The 19956-nt window shown below is 36.3% G+C and overlaps 1 protein-coding gene across 2 annotated transcripts in view; it reads right to left on the bottom strand.

Annotated features, from left to right (window-relative positions):
• Positions 1–19956, bottom strand: part of igsf21a (immunoglobin superfamily, member 21a) — a 181802-nt gene that overhangs the window by 79437 nt on the left and 82409 nt on the right. For both annotated transcript variants that reach the window (XM_044121503.1, XM_044121504.1), the window contains one exon: positions 2218–2339. In XM_044121503.1, the coding sequence (XP_043977438.1) occupies positions 2218–2339 (122 nt within the window). The remainder of the gene's footprint in view (positions 1–2217; positions 2340–19956) is intronic.

Below are 19956 nucleotides of genomic sequence, written 5' to 3'. Positions count from 1 at the left end.
AACTTGAACACCAGACATCTTTTAGACTTCAGACAATTACGAGCAAGAAATGTCCCCCCCCCTTTTTTTTCTCACAAGGACTAATCTGTTGTATTTACACTTGAGTCACAGCTGCTTCAAGTTATGCTAAGTAATGCTAAAAAGATGGGAGATTGATGTCAAAGTGAAAGCCAGCATGTATGGAGCGCCAAAAGGGACACAATTTTATTAATAACTGCATCATTAAATCATTAATTAAATATACCATAAAATAAATATTTTTTTAATTCAATGCTTAAATAATTTATTCATCTATTAAGTATGCCACTAAATAATTAAAATGCAAACTTTTAATAGCTAATACAGATCAATAATTAAATGTGCATTAAATTTTTTCATGGTTTCTTTTCCTGCAGTGTCCATATGAAATAACTTTAACTGTCAAACTCGCCCATCAAAGTCAAAAGGCGGGACTATGTGAGGGATAACACCGATCTGTGTCGGTTCTCTTCGTGAACTCACCTGCCTCAATGTCCTGACAATTTCATGACATGAATTTCCCTACTGTGAGACAATAAAGAATATTAGTATTCTGTTATTCCTTTCCACTAGTTTGGCCTGATTCTTTGAAAATCATGGCAGCCCTTGTAATGGAGGATTTTTAATGAGCTTTCCTGTGAGTTCGTTGGAGAGATTCTACAATTAGCAGACAACACAGAAGCAAGAGATTGTCATGCTCCACACTATGTGGTAAAAAGTCAAAGACTTGAGTGAATGCCACAAAGCTTACATTTGCTTCAGGCTGCCGAATATATTGTGGTTCAACACATGAGTGTTAGCTCTGCCCATAGCCCTTCAACTTGGTGGGTGAGTTTGACCGAAAAAAAGTCAAACCATGATGACAATGCAGGAATGGAAACCATGAAATAATTAAATACACATTTATTTAATTATCTGCAACGGGTATTATAAGTTTTATTTTGATTGATTTAACAACATATTTACTAAATAAATAAATAATTGTCTATTGAATAAATGATTAAAACATTTAATTAAACATTTATTTAGTTCATACATTCAATGATTCAATTATGTATTTATTAATTTATTTAATTCCATCCCCTCAGGACCTTTGAGGCTGTTTTTTAAAAAAAAAAAAAACCACACACATAGTAGTACAAATAAACACAGCTACATTCTTTATTTTATGTAGTAAATACCTGTTGTGAGTGCATCTTGTTTTTTTTGTTTTTCTTCTCTGTGGGTGTATAACTCAAACCCTGTGGCTCCATAAATATGCAGGTGCAGGTAGCATCCAGCTGATATTTTGAAATTTTTCTCTCACTTTACTACCCATGTGATGTCATTTGTTTGTGTGTGCAGTCATGTTTCCATGTTTCTAAGTGTGTACACCATTCCGTTTCAATGCTGCTTACTCTCCCAAAGGGACAGTAGGATTGTCCAGATAAATCATCTTCAGCCGGGCAGCCAAACCACACAGAAGATAGGGAGAAAAAATGCAAGTAAGAAACACAAGATGAATCAAAGTGGGAAAAAAAGTTTAATGAAGTTGAAATGATTCAAGTGGGACCATTATAGAAGAATGTAAACTATAACATATTCTAGGTTTGAATGTTGTAGCTAAAATGAAAAGCCAAATTTTCCTTGCCCTTACTGCGGTTTCCAATCACAACAGCCAAAGCAACAGTAAAGCCAGAATTATGTGTGAGGGGAGATGGATTGTCAGCCATATTTTTGAACCCTTGGGTTAAAGGAGGCAGTCCTGGGATCCACTGAACACGTAATCATGCCAAGAAGCAACAGATGACTCCTCCTACTGCTCTCTGTTTTTCTACTTCTCCTCTACTTGCAGTCAGTTTATGCTATCTATCTATTAAACCACAAATACTTAATAGACAGCTGTTGCAGGTGTTTATCTTAATACTAATGTGCTAAAGATGGATAAGATTTCTCTATTTTGGTTGAAAAAAGCACTATTCAGACTAGATTTTAACAAAACCTTTTAGAACTGTTATTTCTCCAAACACAATGTTTCTGGTCTTGTACAGTAATACACTAACTCCACTGTCATGTTATTGTAGACTGGCAGACTGCAGATGATGAGAAGGGAAGCAGTGCATTTGTAATCCGTGTATCACAGATATGTTTAAATATATAAGAAACAATGATGAAATTGAGTAAAGACACTCCTTGATTTACGTTAAAAGTGAGACTCACCGGACGGTTGATTGATATACAAGATCTTCACGCCTGCGGTAGTCCTCCATATGAGAGTAATTTGTATTAAACATGGCATCATAGGTGAAGATTTTCTGCTTGATTGTACCTCCATCTGTGACCTGTGCAGAATAGAAAACCCATTATCAGAGCTGTAGGTATCCATAAAAAACCATATGAATACTTTTATTCCTTAGCCTGCAGACCAGTTTCCACTCTGCTTTCTTTTGTATATTAGAAGCAGACACATTGATATCACACATTCTAATAGTAACTAAGGTAAAACATCAAAACCCTGCTGATATGGTAACATCACAGAGAAGGTGTCTCATCCCCCTACCAGTCTATGTCCAGAGACATGGCTAAAGTATAATGAGGACTGACACAGTGCAGTGTTCTGTATGTGTTAAACCTTGAAGCAGTCCGCGTTCCACAGATGTAATGGCATGTAACGAGATTCTACAGAGGTGGATGTTCAAAACACTGGTCTCATCTCTTCCTTTTTTTAAGCATTGTATCTGATGAGAGAAGTTTTTCTGCCCTTTCTAATATTCAAAGGAGTGCTTACGTCACTTAGCACTTGAATGAATATAATTTCTCCTCTCCTCAGAAGCTTCAACATCCATAAAGGAAAACTAGTGACAGGATTTTAATGGAGCCACTAAGACTGCTTTGAAGATGAAAATTGTTGGTGGGCCAGGGATTCCTTATTTGATGCTGTCGTTCTGATCCAATCAAATCCCCCAAGCAGGTAAACAACGTCAAAGCATTTTAGGATTAGTCCTTCTATACATTGCCACATGAAGCGTTAAAGCTAAATTGTATTTATATGAGTGAGTGATTGTTCTCTTTGAAAGTACGGTATCTATTATAACTGCTTTGCTCTGAAAAACAAACCTGCTTCTTTGGCATTGTCCATGAGATGTGAAACTGTATTTAAACTGTAAATTTAAATCTCGTCAAAACCACAGTGAATTCTCATGGAGCATAGGTGTTCACAAAGCTGTTTTTCTGACATTTCTTCATCTGTTTTGCCCATGTTAGATGTTTTTATTCTATGCTGGATTCAGAAAGCAGATCTAGGTAAAAATGTACAGTACTGGGGCAAAAATACAAAATCAGGTTATAGTTGTGCTCCATTTAGCCAGAAACAGTCATATATACTAGCGAACTACAAACAAAGGAATGTTTTTGAATGTTCAGATTCAACATTTTCTGCACAAATCTAAAATCTAAATCACTGTTTTGCAAATATAGAAGAATAAAAATGAAATTTCTAGCATGATTACAACTTTGACAAAACACCTACTTCCGGAGTATAGAGCGCACCTCACCATAAACCGCCCCCATAAAGTTAAAAACAACAACAACAAAAAAAAAAAAACTGGAAACGTACATATATAAGCCGCTGGTATCTCCACCGCTCTCGGTTTTTCACAAGGACGAGGGCTGCATCCTTAATAAATATGCTATTAAAGCCGTCTCCAACGCCAAACCATGGATTCGTTCACGCCGAGTTTAAGTGCATGCCGAGCTTACAAGCTCTATTTTCCTCCTGTACCACCAGATCAATAGCCTTCAACTTAAAAGCTGCATCATATGAACTTCTTCGTGTTGTTTCCATGATGAGAGGATATGAGTTTAAAAAACATTTCTACGTCGTGCCTGCTGCTAGCATGTGCTTGTTCTAAATGAAAATCAGCACTTTCTTCTTTGAATTCCAATTTTGACTAACAATGATTCACTTTCTGCAATAGAACCCCCTGGTGGTTGAAGAAAAATCCACAGAAAAGCCGCACCGGGCTACTAGCTGCATGGTTCAAAGCGTGGGGGGAAAGTAGCGGCTGATAGCCCAAAAAATACGGTACTTGTGAGCACCAAAATACATTCTACTGTATTAAGCCTCTCCAAAGTGGGCAGAAATTCCTCTGTGCACCTTTGCTGTTTGGTACACATAAATCTTCTTCATACAGCTAAATTATCTGTGCTCTGTTTATTAATATCTACATGTGAAGCATCACTTCCAAAGTCTTAAGGTTTTGATTCTGTAATTAAAATAGGGAGACATAATTTTAAGCACAATTAAGATAATTTATTTGATTAGAATAATTGCCTGCAAAAATAACAAACAGATCTCATTAGAGTAGAGAATGAATTGTACTTTCTGCAATAACCCTGTACTTTTTTTTATATAAATCTAACCGGGAAGCAGTTAATTTTGTTTTTCTAATTTTTTTCAAAATTTGCTACCAGTTGTTTGCAGAGGTTTGTATTTTTTTCCTAGAAAATGTATCACACAACTCACTCTCATCTTCAAAAAATGGCAAACATTTTGGTCTAGCTGTAAGTCACATTAATTAAAACACACACAGGTGAACTTTCCTTAAGTGCATGCATATAACCTAATTACAATATGAGTAAGGTGCATAACTGCACAAATCTGCCCTATGCGTGGTGTAACTATTTCAGGTGCCATTCTACCTTTGTGTCTGCTTTCATAAGTATATGTATACAAAAATCTTAGATGTGTTCACATTTAGGGCCCGCAAGTACTTTTGTGAATATGTTCTTCAGTTTCAATATATATCAGCAATGTAAAATCCAATAAAGAATGTCTTTTTATTTTGAGAGGGAACATAACAAGCAAAACGTATTTGAAAAATTTTGTTTGATAACCACCCAAACTTGTGCAATTACTCAATTTACAGCAGTGATCCTTTCAGAAACCTTCTCAAAATCACCAGTAATTATTCAAGGAGCATTGTGGAGCATATTTTGTTAGGCAGCTCACATATAATATATAAACACTGGTTTTCTAAAGCATCCATAATATATAACTGTGTGTGTGTGTGTGTGTGCATGTATGTATGTAGTTTGCCTCAGATAGTTCTTCTGCAAAGTATCTTCTCATCATCTATACCCCTTTAATCTTTTAATGGTTTTACCTCTTAATGAAGACTGACCTATAAACCTATGTGTAATAAATCTGAAAGAATCTGCACATCATTGAATGTCTCCCCAAGAGAACCTGGTTGCGGTAAAAAGCTCTAAGTAAGAAAAATAAAACACAGGAAAGGAGAAAAAGAGGGAGTGAAAAAAGAGACGGAAACAGTGCCAAAATGGCTGTACAAGTGGGAGATGAAAGCTCTTTGATTGCAGAAAAGCACTGTTAGAGAAGTAAAGCTTAGCTACAACTGCATTGTTGAATTCAACCCATGTAATGCATATGAGGAATACAGGCACCAATCCTCCCCTGTGCTTGGCCATCTGGAGATATCAAAAGGCAGGCGTGAATAGCAGAGAATTAGCCACCCTTTCCTTGTCAGCTTTGTGGCAGGGAGTGGATGTTGGCAAAGGGAATAGTCGTGAGGCAAAAGAAAGGACCATGACAGGTAGTTGACAATAGGGTGGCGTTTAAGAGACTCAAAACAGGATGCCATGCTTCTCCAGGTGTTTAAAGATGGCTGGTTCTCTCAGCAGGTAACTTTCAACCTTCCTGGCAATCCAGCAAAACTGCTAATATAACAATTGCTCCTATTATTGGGGTCAGATTAGGAATGGGATTCAGGAGTTAAACAAAGCCCTCCTCTCTCTGTTTGTCTGGGCCAGGCCTATTTATAGGCTGCAGCTGCATCAGCAGCCAGTGGAGGAAATACAGCTTACACACTGCAAGCATGCTAGAACAGATCTGATCTGAATCTTACTCCACGGTTTTAAACAAAGTCAAGAAAATAACATAGCTTTTCAGAGAAGTTAAGAAGATATTAAATGTAATATATAGGCTATTTCTAAAAATATGTTTGTGTCTGAAGACAAGGATAACATGAGTAAAAACAAAATGTAGTTTTCAAAAAATGAACCCATGTACTTATTTAATGGAGAAAAAAACATTTCAAACCAATTTGACCCTATATCCAGCTTCTTCCTGCCAAATGCTAATCTGCTTCTGGTCAAGGTATTAAACCTCAGGGTGCTTACCAATCTGTGTATCAGTAGGCACGTTTAAATGGACACAAGTAATCAGAATAAATGGCCAATCGGAATAAAAACATGTTATGTAAATCCACCAGTCGAAATATTCTGATCAGATTCAGTTCAATTGGAATTAAATTGTAATCCGAATGAGAGGGGTGGTTTATTCTGATGTAAACACATGTAACAATCATGTCAGTTTGACTGTGGCAAATTAACCTGACTGCACACGTGAGCCCAACGTCAATGTGACATATTTCTGTCTTCAGTGGCTAGACATTATTTGAGGGAAGCAAAACCAGTCTGTTGGTCTCTCATCCTGAAATGCTGCTTGACCAACAGCATGTGTTACTTGGCCTGTAGCTTAATTAGGGAGTGAGTAACATCTCAGCCGTTATTAGAGCCTGCATGACTTAATTCTGGGCACTCAGGAGACAGAATGACCACACAACTGCATTTGTTTGCTTTTACATTCAGCACAGACTGAATGACAGGTGAAATATTGCAACTCTGCATGCTGGTGTTTTTATTCTGAATAAAATCTGATCCATTAGTGGGACTAATCATTTATGTGCCCATATAAACAATAACTTTGTATTATTTAATCTGAATACATTTCAATGCCATCAAGGAACTCTGTGCATGTAAACCAGGGGTCCCCAAAGTCGGTCCTCAAGGGCCGGCCTCCTGCATGTTTTAGTTCTCTCCCTGGTTTAACGCATCTGAATCAAACGATAGCTCGCTAGAAGGGCTAAGAAGAACATTGACATGCTGAAAAGGTTGTTGGTGCCACCAGGGAGAGAACTAAAACATGCAGGATGCCGGCCCTCGAGGACCGACTTTGGGGACCCCTGATTGTATATCTGTACATTAGGGAGTGAATGTGGCTCCAGTGTAAAGTGCTTTGAGTAATCAGTAAGAGGCAAAAATACCATAGACCATTTGCCATTTCAATTTTTATTAATAAGTACAGATAAGGACAGAACAATAATTAATTTAAAGAAATCAGTTGCAAGTCATTCTTAAGACTGCCAATGAATCTTTTGACAAGACAATGGCCCAAAGTATACCTGCTAGTTGGTCATAAACCTGTGGAAGGACACAAAAATATGTGTCGTGGAGTACCTCTCAAGGATCCTACTTCTCAATCCCATTGACAATGTGTGATGGGTGATAAGGTCAATGTTCATACAATCTAGATGAACTGGAACAATTTGCCATGGAAGAGGTAGCCTGCACCTCGAGAGACATTTTCCAATCTAGTGAAGAACTACAGAGGGTGGCTGTTGTCAGTTGCAAGACAGAAAGGCCACTCAGAAAGGCTACAAATGTCATGAATCATGTCATGAAGGATAATCATTTTTAGCCCTGTCAGTTTTAAAATAACTGTCAATCAAACATTTTGGAGGTTTTGTCTTTGTTTTTTGGAAGCACTACAAAAATGAACTGCTTTTATTATGGTAATTTCCATGGCAATATCAAGAATTTTGTATGATTTCATCATGGGGGCATTGATTCTGACTTTAACTGTACGTACCCCCTTTACCAAATAACTGGCTGTGACACTCTTAGCAACAGCTGCCATCAAGCATTTACGATAATTGGCAATGACACTTTCAGAACCCTACAGATAAGCTTTGCCAGACTTTTCTATGGAAAGGTACTTTTATTTGTCCACACTAGAAGATTTTTAAACATGAATGATCTGTTTTGGGCTGTGCTACAGCATCTCACTTAACTAGCCCACAACAAAACCTTTACTTAGTTTTCTTATTTTATTGTTTTTGTTGAGCCTTTGAAAAACATTTAAAGGTAGACTTGTCTTGTCTATGCATTAATTTTATTATTGCATAACCCAAGTGTGCTTGAGCTTAAGGCCACAGACTGATCGTGGGCTTTTCTCCTTCAAAGTTTTCTGGTAGTGAGCAAAATTCATGATCCAGTCAATTAGGACAATTTGCCCGGGTACTGACGCAGCAAAGGAAGCCTAGACAATTACGGTACAACTTGTAGCGATCACTCTCTCCATAAAAGTTTACTTTTGTTTTATCAGTTTGCTGAATGTTTTCCCCCCCAAAATTTTTTTTTTAATTGTGACAATATTTTTGGGGCAGTTCTGGTGTTGCTCCTGTTTTTCTCTTTATTTTCCAGAGATTCAGTTGTAATTGTATGCATATAAAGTAGATGCTTTGAAGGGCTATAGTGCTCAAAATACCAAAAGTATGATAAAATGTTTCTCCAACTTACATGGAGAAGAAATGCAATATAAATTTTTTAACATAAAAATATCTATTGTATTATGATAATCTGCTTTTACTTTTATTACTTGTACAGCGAGGCAGTGGGGTGACTAAATGCAAATGCACAGTTAATTGAATGGGTGGAAACAGTAAAAAAAAATTCAATCTTGTTATCCAGATGGTAACAAATCACAAGTGAACAATAAAAAAAAATAAGATCCTTGTACTACAACGTCATACAAAAAGACAATGGGCATTTGGTGAAAAGCACAGTGTCTTTTCATATTTAGAAATCTTTATGCCTTTAAGCTACTTTCACAAAAGGCATACAAGAGCACTGCACAGTAGGAGTAGGAAAAGTATCTAGTGTATGAGAGACAAGAGTGCTAAAGTACAGCAATAATGTGCAATGCCTGTATGAAGTATAAGAGGTGAAATTTCCTCCTACTGCTTTTATAGAGTACAAAGCAAAATATATTAGGGGCAAGGCAATATAAAGAAAGTGTAATAAACTAACCAATTTAATATGCAATGGGATAAGAGTGCACCATGTATTAGGTTTATTAGTCTCCAGCACTTACAGTTGTCAAACGTAAGTAGGAGGGATGCTTGGGTATTGATACGACATGTCTGCTAACTGAGTCCACAAATGACTGCTACATTTATAAAAACAGATTCACCATGCAACATTGGTGGTCCTGGTTCATAACCTGTGAGTTTACAGCTCTGCATGTTGTGCTCCCCTACCGACTGCTGAGTGACAGAGGACATGGTTAAAGGGATTTCATGCTTCAAATGACAGGTTCCCTTCCTCTATGTGTCTCACACTGCTGTTTGTGTTGAAGCACAGTAGAGGTGTATTTAGCAATCCATTTAAAGAAAAAAGGTGGTGACATTACTTAATTACCTCTGCAACTTAAAATTTATATTAATTTTGCAACGTTGACCATGGAACTTAGCTAAACTTGCATGTTCTAGGAACTCAGAGCATTCAGCATACAAATTGGTACCAAAACAGTTATGACAACCTACAGATTTCTGGTTCTGAAAAATGCCTAAATTAAAGTTGCACTCCATTTTGACAGTATTGTTTTAATTTGTTTATATCAAAATGTACTTATCAGTACATGTTTGTATGGGGAGAAATGAATGTTGGTGTTTACAGCAAATGCTGGCTAAATGTTTATAAATATTGAACCGTAGTGAAGTCTAGAGGTCCTCAGAGAAGAATGCTTGGGAAATGCAAGATCACAAGATAAAACCAGTGATGAAAAGGATGAAAGGTGTCATGTAAAACACTGTAGTTATCAACTTCCAAAAATATTTTTTCTTCATCTATTGTTTTCTCACTTAGTCTACCTTACCCAACACTCCTACTATGACGTTAGCACAAAGAAATGACCTAATAGATTTCAGTCTTTGTAGATTGGTGTGGTATGGTAGATGTGATGTGATCTTTGGCAATTGACTCCGCATTTGCTTTGGCGTCCGGCAAAAATAGACTCTGCTCTAATGATGCCAGATGGCAGTGCGACACAATGCGCCTTGGAGGCAGTGTAAATGCTCTCATTGACTATAATGGGTGTGCAATTGCTGTGGAATCCGTTCTGTGGCGAAGTGGAGCGGAGACACAAGCAGTGTAAATTGAGGGTTGGATGGATGAGTGACAGGAGCATACGCTCTTCCATTAGAAGGACAAAAATGATCTGTATTAGAATTAAAAAGTTTTTGTACTATTTTGGTCATTTTAGTAAAGGATTATCGTTTATAATACATTTCCTATTATACAGCCATATTCAGTAAATTGCAAAATGCATTTAGAAGAGGCTCATTTCTCATGTTGAAAAGAAACAACCTTTAAGGAGGTAGCAAACATACTTTTCATAAAAGTTACAATAATACTGTAATAAAAATATTTTTTTAGGTCTAGTGTGATAATTGTAAATGTCATGTTTTCATTAACTTGTGATGGAAAAATTACAATAAAGTCACATCTGCTAGTCATGTTATATGAAATGCTTATGAACTCTCACCAAAAGAACTATTTGGGTTACATGTAGAAGGTTGAAAGTTGTTTCCTACAGCTGCAATAGAACCAGGCTGTCTCACCCCTTGTTGTTAATTCTTTATCTTTGGTATAAAACTCATGTGTTGTCTCTGCCTGACAGAGCTTTTCATCCAGACCTGCTTCATTACTGATTGTCCTACAAGCTCTCTGTATTGTGCACAATATATGAATAAACCTGATTGAGTGATTTTACCTGAACAGTGCTTGGAAATAGTATTTTTTCCACAACAAACTCTAGTTAATACAAGCAAGGAGGGGCAAGTGTCTTGCCAAGGACAGACGAAGCAGGGTTTACCTCTAGCCACGAGGACAAACACCTACTTCATGAGTCACCGTATCCCCTAGAAAACATTTTAACCAATTTGAATAAAGTAGTGAACTATTGATGCATTGCTGAAAACTAGGATTGATTAGAATCTATATATGATTGGATTGAAATGTCTTTTCTTGACAAATGCCTTGAGATGACATGTTGTGAAACTATATAAATACACTTAATTGAAGTTAATAAAATTAGCTAAATTAGTTAGCTAGCTAGCACTGATCTTTCACTAACTCTTTCACACAGTACAAATTAGAGGTTCCACGACTTCATAGTTTTTAAAGTCAAAGTCAACATGTTAAAAGTCATGCTAACTTTGACTAGTAATTGTGACGTCACAGGAACGCATGAGAGGCAGCTTCACAGCATCTTACAGGCTTTATTTGCTTCATTCACAGCAAAGACTGACAAAATGCAGCTTAGACAGAAGTCTATTGTGCAAAATAAAAATAAAAAGAAACAGAACGGTATCTCTGACGTCTTTAGCAAAGTGCTGGTCTTCTGACCCTGTGGTCCCAAAAGTTGCACGAAACACTGATGAGCTGGTATATGCACATTGGGTGCATGCTCATCTTTGACAACTGCACCTAATTATTATGTCAACCACATTTGTGCATATGTGAACATTACAAACTAAGCATATAAAAAAAAACTGGTTTGGTTTTAATTTTGAGCATGGTTAGATACAGTGCGCCCACTTGCTACGCGAGGCAGCTCTGCCTCGATGCAAATACATGGCTTTAAGTCACAGGTGATCGGGACCAAATTAATTACTTTGAAATATATTCCAATGAAATTTCAAGGAAAAATTAGTGCAGCCCATTTTTGGCCTACTTATGGAAGCTAGGGGTTGTATTGGAAAAAAAATTATTTTTTTGGTGTAAAATGCATTGGTGGTAAGATAACATTTTAAATGGCATGATGTCAAAACCAATCTAAGGAATAGCTGGAATATAAAATGATAATTCTCTTTTTGATAATCAGATATAGCAAAAACACAACCTCACCATGTCATCTAAAATATCATAATCAGTTGTTGTTGCAAGCTGAATTAGGTAGTTACTGGGAAAAACTTTTAAAAAACTAAACTATGATGCTGAATGTCTGTTTTGCTTTTTTCAGATGTAGAGCATAGCAATGACAGAACATTTTGCCTAGTATACTCAGTTTATACAGTACTATATACATTCTTTTTAACCAAGAGTTTTTACAAATCTATAAGAGATGTCTTGTGTGTCTGCAGTTTTCAGTTTACAAGTTTTCAATTAATGCTATTGTTTGCGTGCCCACACAAGAAAAGAATGTCAACACCATCATAACAGATATTTTCAGCAGTGTTATCGGCATCGCTCTGCTCTCAGGCATTTTGATTCCAACGTTTCAGAGCACAAATAGCATGTGATTGGCTGCTGCCAGATCTGACAGATTACATACAAGGATTAAAGCCAAGCTTCATGAAAACTGTGGCACTAACAGGAATAGACCATCTGCACTCAGCTGTCCCCAGAAGGTTGCAGGTTGAGGGTCATGCACTGGCAGGCTGAAATTCAGACAGTTAAGTGTCATGCAAGCATGTTATCTAAAAGCATCTAAGAGGCAGTCTAACAAAGATAGTTATTATGGCTGTCATTTCTTGGGAGATAGGCTGTTTGTGGGCTGACCAACTAGGTTTTGAGATCACACCAGTACACACTTGTAGGAGACAAGAGTTCTAAACTATATTGCTTATTCTAAAGCTAATGTATGCAGCAACAGAACAGGGTATTTCAAAACAATTTAAAGAAAACAGAAATTCTAAAAGTTTGTGTAAAGATTATACATTTTAAACTCATGTATTATGCCAATACAATTAATACAAAGGTGCCAAAAAATAATAGCAATGTAATTGCGAAGGAAGAGAGCAAAGCCTTTTAGTCGGTATTGGCCAAGCTTTGAAATATTGAAAAAAAAATATTTGGAGCAAGAGGAATGTTTAAGGCATTTTATCGCTGGAAAAGATATCCAGCTAACTACCCACCACTCTTCGTAGTGATGGATGGTTGTTTAAAGTGCATGCAATATCTGGTTAACCTGTTAGGATAGCTTACTTCACAATTAGGCTGGCATATTATGTCACAGCCATACATTAGTGAAGGGGTTAAATCAGATCCAATCCACGACTTGAGCAAACATTCCTTTCTCAAATTAATTAGACAGTCTGTTCATAAACAAATGAGTCAAAACAAGACTGGCTCAAGAATATTTAACAGCGTTTTTAAAAATTATTTTGTTGATCTGCTCAACTGGCCTGGGTTGTTACTAAGGTGAGACCTAACGATTAAACAAATTAGAAAAGTAAAAAACAAATAGTCTGACTGTAAAACAGACCCTGAATCTCTGTGGTACCACTTTTGTATGTCCTCTGTATTATCACCCACAATGATTAAATCCCAAAAACAGATTTTCTGGTTCTGTCTACATAATGTGGCATGCTGAATGTGAAATAACATCTCGTTATCTGGACACTTTATGAGGTCCCAATATAGAAACATATTTTGCATATTTTTTTCTGAGGATGGAAAAATAACTGCACAAAAATCACCAGTGTTTTTTGCACTTTTGGCAATACTATGACAAAGTCACAAGTCAAAAAACAAATTAATTTTGGTAAAAAAAAGCAATGTAATTTTTTTTTTGTAAAAAAAATAAATAAATATATATATATACATATATATATATATATATATATATATATACACGTGTGCGTGTGTGTGCGTGTGTGTGTGTGTAATGCCCTTATGGTAATAAGGCCATTACATAAAAAGTTGGCTAAAATGAATACATTTTAAATACTTAAGACTACTCCAGGCTCAAATTACCCCGAGCAACTTTGTCTGTTGCTGCATATGCTTGTTGCTCAATATGCAAATTACATAATTCTAACCAATGAGGATGACTGCACTTAGCTCTAAGAATCTACAGCGTCAAAGTCCATCTTTTAAGCTTGAAATGTAGGCTGCATGGAAGCATACAATTTGACTGCTGAAGATGTGAGTTGAATCTATGCTTGTGTGTTGCTGGCTACCCTGTCTAATACTGTCTTACTCACTTAGACTGACTCGCAGCTGTGTATCACATAATAAGTACTGGACTTCTCATTGCTCATGAACAGCTCTAGTGATAGCATGCAGCTGAGGACTGTGCCAAATCTTTCTAATCAGGTTCTCCCAGGCTGTTTTATGAGGTCAGTAGCTTTTATCATTCTGATTCCTGCAGCAACTAGGTTGGGTTTTATTAAATAGAAATGCATAAAACAACATTAAAAGTGTATATTTAACATATACAATCTTTAAGCACACATACAGTGGGTGCACCCGCACACATACAGTGCATGATAGTTGGCTCATTTTATTTCTAATAAAAAATTCACATAGCTGATGTCACTGCATCCCTGTATGGTTCTGTATTGAATAAATTTCATTTAGATTTTTTTATGGATCTTGATAATAAAGTGGTAGACATGTTATGGGAATGTGGTCATTTGTGTGAAACAAATGATCCTGCGTTTTGTGGAAATCCATGGAGCGTGGATCTGATGTGCGAATAAAACATTCATTTGTCTTTACAATGAACAGCATAGGGCTCATTTCATGCTCAAAGAAAAAAGCTAATCCTTAATGTGGCATGGACCCTTTTTTTCCATTTTTAATAAGACATGCTTGAATTTAAACGACCGCAGCAGACACTATTTCAAATTATTTACTCCTAATGCTTTTTCTTTTCTTTCAAGTTCAGAAGTAATGAACAAAAAAAATGTTCAGTATTCAAAGCCTCCCTTTAAAAAAAAAATCATATTCTCTTTAGTGCTAATCTTCTGTTCCACTCACCTATCTTTTTGTCTTTACATGACTGCGGCACAGAAAAAGACTTGGGAGAAGTAAGGGTGCCATGTCTTTAATTAATCTCTCATTTAACACAAACCAATGAGTGATAATGCACATAAATAAAGGTATCTTTAATTTTAATGTTACAATATTAGTGTTTATGAAACTGATGTAAAATAATATTGTGAAAACCTTAAAATTGACAAACATCCTGACTGATGGGCTTCTTCTCTAATAATGCAAATATACTGCCATTGAAAGAAAATTCTTGAAAACCACAGGGCTGTACAGCCTGACAAATGTTGCATTTGCTGATGTCACACATAAGACCAAAGTCCCCAGTAGTTCTGGCAGACTAATCTGAGTTGATTGTGTACAGTTTTCTGAGCAGAGTGACTGTCTAATCCTCATGGTAGAAAATGCTTTTCAATTTGCAAAAAAATACAAAAAAAAAACAACACACATACATTTTTAAACTATTAAACAGATTATTGTCTCAATACTTACAATAAAGATGTGAAAATCACTGTAAGGTGTTGTGGTCTGACTGTAAGTCTTGCCCCAACAGAATCAAAACAGATGCTAATCAGATACTTCAGCAATAAGTAGTAGGTAATCACCAAACTAACAGAGTACTATGAACCCTTTATCAATGCCAAAATTTGCCTATTACTTCACACCAGTCCTAGAACTTTTTTTAGCTTGTTTATATATTATACAGCTGTCTGTCTGATAGAAAAGTATATTTTCTAGGGGTGCATTGATTTATCGGCCAGCCGATTTATCGATGCCGATTTCCTTAGTTTCGGGAGATTGGTGATCGTACAATTTTTACATATGAGGCCAATCTTATCCCCCGATCTTATCTAGCTTGGCAAATGTGTGAAATCAAACACTGTCCTGTTTTACTCTCCGGTGAAAAAGGTTTGACTGACTGATCGGCCCTCCAAGTGATGTCTGCATGTTTACAATTAACAATAGTGACCTCACTGTTGCCAACTCGTTCTTGCTATATTGAGCAACATTTCAGACTAAAACAATTGCTATCAGCCAAAATCAGAATAGGCAGATTAATCTTTTTAAAAGATCGGTAATCAGCGATTGGCCAGCAAACTGCAATGCGTGCACCCCTAATATTTTCTACAGTACAAGACAGCAATACAACGAGTAGAAGAAATCTGAACAAATAGGAGAGAAATATGGGAAATAAAACATAATGTGTCCATCAGCAGGATATTGTGTGTACACAGCAAGCAAACTATTTGCTTAAGTTGTTTTAAAGAATCTGTGTTACATCAATATATACCCCAACACAAAGTCTAGTATTTATACCAGCATACACAGATCCTTGCAAGCCTAAGATAAATTTGCCTCAAGGCATCTGAATAAAATATTATCGCTCATAAAAAGTAATATTAGCAGTAATAATTATAATATAAAATTACTGTCCTGTGGGAATGTTGACACCAGCAATGTTGACATGAAACAGTCTCCAAAGTGATGACAGTTAATTTTCCGGTGCAGCACATTGGTTCCGCATTTCCCTGGTGTGGTGTCAGACAGCAAAAATACTTCTGGGGTGAGATCTGGGCTGACCCTCAAAAAATGAGGCAGAAAAAAAAACATCTCACCTCGTTTACTGGCTGCTTGCACAATTCAGCTTGATAGTCAAGGTTTCACTCCTGCATAACATTAAACCAGACAAAAATCTTGCCGCAAAGTTGTTAAGTACTCATACAACTAAGCAATTCTTTTTGACTCAATAACATTTATATTATATTCCTATGTTTACACAATTTTAAAATTGTTTTCTCTTGTATAAACAATAAAATTGTTTAAGGCAAGAGAGTGACATACATATCTCAATATTTTTTCCATCTGGGAAAGATGATTTGATTCAGCACTTCAGTTGAAAGACTAACCCTTATGAATAAGGCTTTTAATGCAGTGACAAATTTAGATTTCTTTTTTTTTGTTTTAAATTAAGTCTTACTAACATGACCTAGTAAGCAAAGAAACCCCAAAATGTCTTTGAAAATTAGAGAAATACATAGTAACAAGGACAAATTATTTATATATGATGCTTTATGCCCCTGTTATGTCCAGCAGACAGCCACAAGTAAGGACACCCTCCACAAGTAAGGAGAGCTGTAAAATGTCACTGTTAACAAAGCTGGCTGTTGACAGAATGCTGCATACGAGCAGATCTACAGAAACATTGATTTAAAGGAAAAACTGTGGTTGCAAAATGGGCACAATATTTAACTTTGTAGGTGGGAAAGTTTAATTTTCTGAATTACTAATTTATTGAGATATACTTAAAAAACACATGTCATAAAATTTTAATTGCATCATTGCTACTAATTCTCCCATGCATATCCCAATGTCTCCTCAGTTTGTTTTATAAACCATTCTGCTTATATTAAAATCTCCAAACACATGAACATGCCCACACACACAACCCCTCACACACCCACACACCCACACACACGCATTCAGGCACACATATTCATGAAGAGAATGAATATTCAAGAGTCAGTATAATTTTCTTTACTCACTTGTAGTTGGCTAGTATGTGCCTTTTTCAACGAGAAGAGAAAGCCAGTTAACTTATAATGCACCATTCATATACAAGGATATCCTTCTATAAGTGCTTTCAAGGACATCAAAGAAAATACATCTTTGCCAGTTATTTAAGAAAATAACAGGCATTAGTGGCTTTTAGATATTAGTAGATGGAAATAATAACTTTGGGAATCGAACTCAGGACTCCTGCAGCTTCCATGTATGGTACACCTGTTCTACCACTAAGCCACTAAAATGTCTCTACTGGCCTAAGCAAAATATCCAAAAGTAGCAAGCAAAGCAGGGATCTGGGTAGATGTTTTGTTAATTCTCCTTCTTGGACTGAATCAGATGTCTGTATTATTACTGATACAAATTGTCTTTCAAATTATATCTATTCCACCCGTGACAGTGACTTTTTGTGACCTGTTGTGTTATTTTTTCCACAACTCTTTTATGATCTAATCATGCTATTCACAACCAAGGCCTTTACTTTGAAATTACAGAGCTAATGTCTCATTTCTATTTTTAAGCATTTAGCAGTATCTGCTGTGCTTGTGATTTTTAGAATTAAAAACACATTTGTTTTTGTCTGTTTTGACTTTATCTCAGTAAATTTGCACTTTTTTCGTAATCAGTATATCCATTAGATGTTTGTTTAAAATTTTTTTATGGAAGTGACTAAAGGTCACTTCCATAAAAATTTACGGAAGTGACTAAAGGTAAGGTTAAAAATTATTTTAAAATTAAAAAAATAATTAAATGCATACAAGAGAACTTATTTTCAAATCTGCTGAACAGAATGAGTACATTCATGTCTCTGTGCACACACAGAATCGGTCAGAAAATTACCCGCATCAATTCTTTGTTTTTCAAATACATCATTTTCTCATTAACAACAAAAAAGTCCTTCAACAAGAATGCTTTGCTTTACTTCGCTGTGGATGCTCAAATGGACAAGAAAGTGAGAAGCAGAGCACCCCACAGTGTGAGGTGTCTGGACATAGCAACTAATCAGATATGACTTGAGAGACTAGCCACTCATTTGATCTTTGTCCTTTTCCTCCTGGGCACATTCTTCTTGAGAAGAGCCATCAGCCGCTCTAATGACAAGCTCAAGACACAACTCAGCCAAGTAGTGCTGCACTAAGCATTTTGTAAGATAGTGAGTCCTTCTCAAAGTAATTCCCAGCAAGTTTTTATACTTGCTGCGTACAGAGGTGCAGTGTAGGGAAAAGCATTTGTAAGCACAGTTTGTCAGTAAGGCCGTTGGTATTTAGATACACCAAGCACAATGGTTCCCAATTAGAGTACAGAAACTGAGCAACAAAACAACAATGTGAGCATGTTAAGGCATACGTGTTTACTTGCTTGTGACAAAGAAAAGAGAAACCACAGAAAAGCTGGACAAAAGGGAATGGTATCAGCACAAGTGAGACCTTGTTCCTATCTGGAGAAAAACAATGTAACGTATGCCTCAAGAAGGTTTTAGTCATCTAGTGAGGACTTTGATCTCTGTGAAACAGTGAGGACTTATGTGAAGAGTGTGAAGCAATGTGAAGAAGCAACATTGGCTAATGAAGCAAAGCACAAAAAGAGAGCTTGGTTCAGGAGAGCAGAATTTGTCCCGTTTACACAAGTCTCCTCTCATTAGTTCTGTTTCTTGTGTTCAATGCATTTCTTCAAGTCTGCTCCAAGCATAGGCTGTCAACATGCATGAGTAAAAAAAACTGTTTCCAGGGATCAGGGATCTATTTGAGTACAATACACAATGCTTCTGTAAAGCCTTATTAATTCCTAATGCTTGTAGGAAAAATAAACATAAGGAGATAATCTATTTGTGGAGGTCAGTAATTGTGTGATTGAGAGTCTTTTGAGTAAAGTACATAGGTTTTACATGAGAATGCATTTAAAGGTTTGTCTCTGCAGTGTGCTAGTAATATTGAAAATGAGACACAGCTAAGCCGTGCAAAAACCGAAGGGGAAAAAAAGCTTTTAAAGGTCTCACTTTTCTGAAGTAGTAATGTATGCCTGTCCACATATTTGTTAGTACAAGAATGCTTGTGAACTAAGCATTGGATTAAAAATACCTCAGGCTCTTTTGTCATTTCTGAGAGATTGGAAGGAAAAAAACGACTTACAATGTTGAAGTCATTAATGTCACTTTTCAATGCAGTGACTTGAGTGGAACATTACACTTTTGTGTTAAAAAACACCAAAAGGTATAGGAATTTACAGTCTAATACAGCCTTTTTCAGCGGGTACATACAGTAACTTATTTTGAGAAATTTCACCTTGTCACAACCACTAAATTCATGGGACTTAAACAAAATCTAGTGCATTCATTTGCCTTAAGATGCCACTTTATCTGCAAGCACACCTGTGTGTAATTTAATCACAGTATACAAGCGGCTGTGAAGACCTCAGAGGCTTGTATGAGAACGTTAGTGAACAAACATCCAGGGATGTTCACAAGTCAATTTTTCAAGACCAAGTTTTCTTACATTTTTAGGGGTAAATCCAAGCAAAATATCGAATTGCTTGGCACATTTCAGAGACTCAAATTTCTAACATCTAAAATAATCTAATCCATCTAAAATAATCAAATACATTACATTTAGTGTATCTCTAACCTTCAACAACTTTATTGTTGTTCTGTATTATTATTATAATTCTGTATTATTTGTCCTTCTGCCATTTAGGTTCTAA

This window comes from Gambusia affinis, linkage group LG07 (assembly GCF_019740435.1).
Source record: "Gambusia affinis linkage group LG07, SWU_Gaff_1.0, whole genome shotgun sequence".
In the NCBI taxonomy this organism is placed as follows: Eukaryota; Metazoa; Chordata; class Actinopteri; order Cyprinodontiformes; family Poeciliidae; genus Gambusia; species Gambusia affinis.
This window is presented reverse-complemented; position numbering and strand designations above follow the sequence as displayed.